The following is a 6,000-nucleotide window of genomic DNA, read 5'->3' as shown; positions in this document are numbered from 1 at the left end:
TGTATAAGGCTAGAAAAAGCAGTTTCCCTGGATACTTTGCATAAAGAAATGAGGAATGAAGAACTGGAAGAGAACAGAGCCTCAGAATGCCGAGGAACAAGACTATCCCCAGTGGTGGACCTGCAAGATTTTGTCTATTTTCTGCAGTGCTCTGACTAAGCACCGTCCTGACAGAACAGAGATGGAGTGGAGCCCTATTACAATTGCAGTGAAAACTACGTGTGTGGCTCCCACCACTATTTTGTGTAAATCCTCTTGTAGCTTTTCCTAGAGCAGTGGCCTAGGCTGACAACTTCCGTCTCGGGACGAAGACTGTTCAACCAGTACAGAGCATCTATAAGGAAACATACCTGCTGTCTGCTCATCAAGTCAGAAAGACAGTCTTATTTGCCTGGACTAGCAAGCAAAAATATGTCACAATTTTTGTTCTGTGTTAAGATGTAAAAACTTTACAAAACACCAGTTGCAAAATTGCAAAAATTCTCAAACTGAAGGTGTTAGGAACACTGGTAGAGGAAAAATATTCATGAATTAATCAATAATCTTCAATTTATGCTCATTTTCATGTTACTGTTCCTTGCATAAAGTTTTTGAATCTACTCTTGACTTCCTATCTTCTCATTTTTGCTACCTAGTTATCTCCACAGGATGGATGCAAAAAGATTTTAATCAGCACATTTAATGAAAAACATTTCTTTCAAGCAAGGCACAAAATTTAATTTATTTATGTAATTTGATTAATCCCAATTCTTGTTTTACATTAAGTACAAAAACCAACTTAAATGTAGGTGTAAATACAACTTCCACAAAGTAGTTCAATGAGATTTAAAATCAGTTATGTACCCAGAACTGTAAATCACAATTAAAAGCAGCCCAGGATATACAGAGTGCTTACTGTAACTGCTAAAAGAGCTCATAATTTATGAATATATTTAACAACCTCCAGTAGTAAGTTATCTCCTTTCTAATCTTTCCTTTGAAACACATTTAGCAATTCTGTACCTAACAAAGGAAGCATTAAAGAATAAGTGCAGACAAGTTTTACTCAAGCTGAGGCTTAAATGAAACGCATACACTCAAAAATTAAATAACAGAATATTGACTTAAATATTTTGGTTGAACATTTCTAAGAACATAAATGCTAAGATAATATAGAAAAATAGCAACAGGTTCAAAGACTTATTCTCACAGAACTTATGATGTACTGTAGCTGCCTGAAATATTTTAACAATTATAGAAAAATCATACTTCCATGTTTGGTACGTTTGTATCTTCTAGATGACATACATGTAAGACAACCATCCATGAACTTATTTACAAATAGAAGCTTATTCATTTTAAAATCTGTATAAAAAAAATCAGTTTTGGCACTACCCATAAGGCAACGGATGATATGTACCCAAGATAACAAATCACATCATGAAAGCATAACCAGAAGAAAATCATATTCTTTAACTTATTATTTAAAGAAACTGTGAGAGTTTAGTTATAATTAAAAAGGAAATTAAAGAACCAGCATTTACAAGTCATTAAAACACCTTATCCAAAATACTGAAGATTTTTATATGCAACAGGAAATTGCCTTAATCTGTGAAGCCACTGTGTCATGTCTTGTAGGAGAACCTAATATTTCTATAGTTATTAAATTATCAAACCAGTTTTATTACCAGAAAATAGCAAAAAGTTTAAGGAGAACATGATTTTACTTCTTAAGTAAGCAGAAAAAAAATATTACTCTGAAGTCCAGCCTTTGTTAATGGTCTATAAAAAAAACAAACCAAAGATAGTTTTGTCATTCACTCCACTGAGCAAAGACCACAGTTTCACACTTTTTTTATTGATATTAATGGTTTTAACAACTTCCTTTGTGCATTTCCATGAGCTTCAATGACAGTTGAACCTTAAAATTCAATTTCTCAATGTTGCCACATTTGCCCTGCAAAGACTGCAAGCCCAGATTTCATAAACTGTGGATTTCATTTAAATTTTAAAAATAATCTTTGCATTTATCTTAAATTTATAAAAAGATTTTTTTTCAAAACTTAAGGCAAAAAACAAGTTTTATTGGTTATTTTTCTTTTAAGTCTGAGCAGGTGTATGAGGCTTTTTAAATATCAAAAAAGCTAACGCCATATACAGTATTACGAACAAAAGTAAAGAATAAGGCAGCATGCACCCTTAAGACGAAAAGAAAATTTAATTTTACAAGATGTTTAAATAATCCAAAGGCAAAAAGTGTCTGTCTCCTCTAAGAGTATGTTCATAAAACATGGAAACTTTAGAGGACATCAAGTTACTAAAATATTCCGTTCAACGTTTATACAAATACATTACTACAATTATAAGTTTACATACAATCAACTGACATCTCAATGTTAACTAATTAAATTTACAAGACAAACATAAATAAAGCTGTTAAAACAGGCAAGTACAGTACTGATCTATCATTCAGCACAACGTATTTTTTATTTCGTTCTCCTCAAAAAGAATCAGATTAGGATTGTGCGAAGTCGTTCTCCAAACCTAGAAATAAAATAAAAGAGAATTAAGTATATCTATGCAGATTTTACACAGCATGGGCCTATTCCAAATGCCTAAATCCTGTTTTCAGGCATGTAATTTACCATTTAACAACCTTTTGTCTGTTCTCAGAAGAGGCCACAGTCTTTAAGGTTATTTTTAATAATGACATCAGTTACAGCATCGAAAACAAACTGCACATTTTTTGTGTCTGTGGCACATGTGAAGTGAGTGTAGATTTCCTTTGTGTCTTTTCTCTTGTTCAGATCCTCAAACTGACATTGAATGTAAGCAGCTGCTTCTTCGTAAGTGTTTGATCCTAGAAGGAGAAAATTGCTCAGTAAGCAGGTTTCAAACTTAGAAAGATCAAGATGCATATTCTATCTTTGAAGGAGATAGTTCTTTGGAAATAGTCAACCTAAACCTGAAGAGGAGTAATTCCACAGCCATTGCTTTAAGATGCTACAGATAAATCCAGAAGGAACCTTTTGGACACATTTTTTAAAAATAAAAACTAAGGACGCAATTCAATTCCAGCTGCAGGAAGTCTTTCCACCTACTGCAGTGGCAGACGGAGCAAGTCATTAATGACCCATCACTGTTCCCTGGATTAGGATATTTTGCTTCCTTCATTCAAGTTATTCACGTTCAATTTTTACTTTTACAAGCTTTGGGTTTCTCCCAAACTCACAGACATTTGGCATACATATTTCTCCTAAGATTTTTACCTCCAACATGCTATCCTCCGTACAATGGAATAGTCTGAACTTACTGAATAGTCTGAAAATACTACAGAAAAAGGCAAAGACTTGTTAAAAGAAATCATACTCTTTTGCCATATATTTCCTGAATAAGCCACCTACTTCTAAAATGTATACACACTCCCTGTTCAAATAAACTCTCATGCATCCTCAAGGATTCCTGCTAGCGAAAAAAATTACATCCAAGTACAAAACTAGGAGGACATCAGAAAAAAGAATGGGCTAAATAAATTAGGCTGAAAAGAGGTGCAGCAGTAACACGTAAACACTATCAGTGGACCAGCATTATTTCACCTAGTCAAAAAGATTGATCTGATTTAGCACTATTTTATTTGTGATCCATAAAAACAACTCCCCCATCTTAAACTTTATTTCATTTAAATATTTTAGATACCTAGAGTTATTAAACTACTCCTGATTTCTGCATGAAAAATGAGGTAATTAACCAAAAATTACTTGACACCTTCACCCCCTCCAATACCTGCATATTCAGGGTAGCAAATAGTGAGAGGACTCCTTTTGATTTTTTCTTCAAAAAGATCTTTCTTGTTCAGGAAAAGAATAATAGAAGTGTCTGTGAACCATTTATTGTTGCAGATACTGTCAAACAATTTCATGCTTTCATGCATCCGATTCTGTAATTGGAAAAAAACACTTCGTTGTATTTTATCAGACTTCAGTAGTAAAATCGGGATACATTATTTTATTAGTTACAAATGAACTGGATAAGTTACAAAACTAAGTCTTTAGAACACAGAATCACATTTTACCACAGGGAAATACAGAGAGGCCAAGACCACTACAAATAACAAATAACAGTTAAGCAACTACTTTTCTCCCCCCTCCCCCCCCCCCGCCCCCACCTCATTTCCAGGTTTAAGCTCTTCAATATTTTAGAAGTTTCTGACATTTTGCAGTACAGATATTCTACAAGAGTTGTTGAGTTACCCGAATTTGTCTTATACTGATTAGATCTTCTGGAAATTGAAAATTAAATTCTGCACCTAGCTAAAATTCCAGTATAAGAAAAAAAAATAGTTCTATAGAACTAGAGAATCAAATGAGCAGTTTTTTAACCCTTACCCTAATTTTTAACTCTGTAGAAAAAATATCCAACATTTAAGTACTTTGGTCAAGCTTCAGTCATTTAAGTAGCAGTATGACCTTCTTTGACTACACTTGACTTGAAAGGTTTTATTTATTTCTCTTTCCTCCCCAAACTATGTTTTATAAGAAGTTGCAGAACATGAGGAAGAGCACAGAAGTCTATTAATGATTCACACACAATAGATAAGCATCACTTTACACCACTCAGTAAAAAGCATGCACTCTGTGCATACTGATATGGAAGGAGTCACACCTTGAAAGAGGAAAAAGGAGTGGAGAGGGTTGGAAGGGAGAAGGAAGAGAAATTTCTGCAACTATGGAAAGAGATCAGAGAAACACATTTAGAAAGAAACAAAAACTGAAGACTGAGGAAGGAAAACAAAACATGCAGTTAAGTAGAAACATGTAAGTCAAGCAATTTCTTACTATATACTTCTAGCATCCATAGACTGAAATGTTTATTACTGACAATCTCTCCTCATTAATTTATGCATCCTTTAACACATGAGAGCGTAGCTGAGAAGAATACTTGTCTCAGTATTCCTTCTAAGAATCTGAGGAAATACTTCAAAACCTGAAAGCGTGAATTCTATCACCATTCCTCTAAGACATTTTACACCAAACCCATACATCTTATAAAGCAGTAGTACACTAAAAGATGTATTTACAGTTTTCCTTATATTTAGCTTCTACCCAAAAACTATTCCCTTCTTCAACATTAAGGTACTTGCCATTTCCTCATCTTCAGCCAAGACCAAGTCATAATCACTTAATGCCACACAAAAAATAATTGCTGTAACACCCTCAAAACAATGAATCCACTTCTTCCGCTCTGATCTTTGGCCTCCAACATCAAACATTCTGCAAAACAGAAGTGCAAAGCAGGGAATGAACTTTGGAATTTCTAGCTTTTTGAATGTTAGCCACCAAAATCTGAAATTATCAGCTATGTAAGTCTGACCACAAAATTTTTAAAAAGGCACAAAAATCTGCAATGTTTTTTACTATTTAATATCTCGATATTAAAAAAACAATTTTAAAGCCTTAAAAGCCTTCCAACATTTTACAAAACAAGAGGAAGTGAGATGAAAGCTAAACAAAACTAATTATTTACAATACTGTATTTCGTTAACAAAGTGTAACCTATAAAAAAATAAAAATACAGACTTAGCTTTACTAAATGTAAACTAGATGAAAGTGTTATTCAACCTTTAGCCCAAATGAATAAAGTCTACAATAATAAAAGGTACTGATCAACAAAAGATTCTTTAAGAGCAGAGTGGTGTCTGTTTTACTACTTGAAAATAATGCAATACTAATGCAATACTAAGGAAGTGGGACACAAGTAGCACTGACATCATTGGTATTTCAGTATTCTGAATATGAAGATATGAAATCTAATTTTCACTTTTTCAAATTTAATCTGAAATCTCTAAATCCTGGTGAGTTCCAGCTCCTCTCTCTCCTGAATCAAAATGCAACTTGATCTATTTTTCAACTGCCCATGTTTAAATGGGATATTTTTTTAAGAGCTCCTAGAATTAATTTTGAAATTCTCTTAAAAGATAAAATAAGTGTTACATAATAAGAATAATCATTTTTCCCACTAATA

The 6,000-nt window shown here is 33.2% G+C and overlaps 1 protein-coding gene across 4 annotated transcripts in view; it reads right to left on the bottom strand.

The window, feature by feature from the left end:
- Nucleotides 1-691: 691 nt before the first annotated feature.
- The window catches only part of GNAI1 (G protein subunit alpha i1), a 37,190-nt gene continuing 31,881 nt past the window's right edge, over nt 692-6,000 (bottom strand). For 3 of the 4 annotated variants that reach the window (XM_074827904.1, XM_074827903.1, XM_074827901.1), the window contains 4 exons: nt 5,120-5,249; nt 3,763-3,916; nt 2,625-2,839; nt 692-2,523 (listed from right to left, as the gene is read on the bottom strand). In XM_074827904.1, the coding sequence (XP_074684005.1) occupies nt 2,649-2,839; nt 3,763-3,916; nt 5,120-5,249 (475 nt within the window). In that variant the 3' untranslated portion in view covers nt 692-2,523; nt 2,625-2,648. The remainder of the gene's footprint in view (nt 2,524-2,624; nt 2,840-3,762; nt 3,917-5,119; nt 5,250-6,000) is intronic. The other variant, XM_074827905.1, reaches the window with a different exon arrangement.

Source organism: Strix aluco, chromosome 5 (genome assembly GCF_031877795.1).
Source record: "Strix aluco isolate bStrAlu1 chromosome 5, bStrAlu1.hap1, whole genome shotgun sequence".
Classification (NCBI taxonomy): domain Eukaryota; kingdom Metazoa; phylum Chordata; class Aves; order Strigiformes; family Strigidae; genus Strix; species Strix aluco.
The sequence above is the reverse complement of the archived record's forward strand: the minus strand, read 5'-3'. Positions and strand labels throughout refer to the sequence as shown.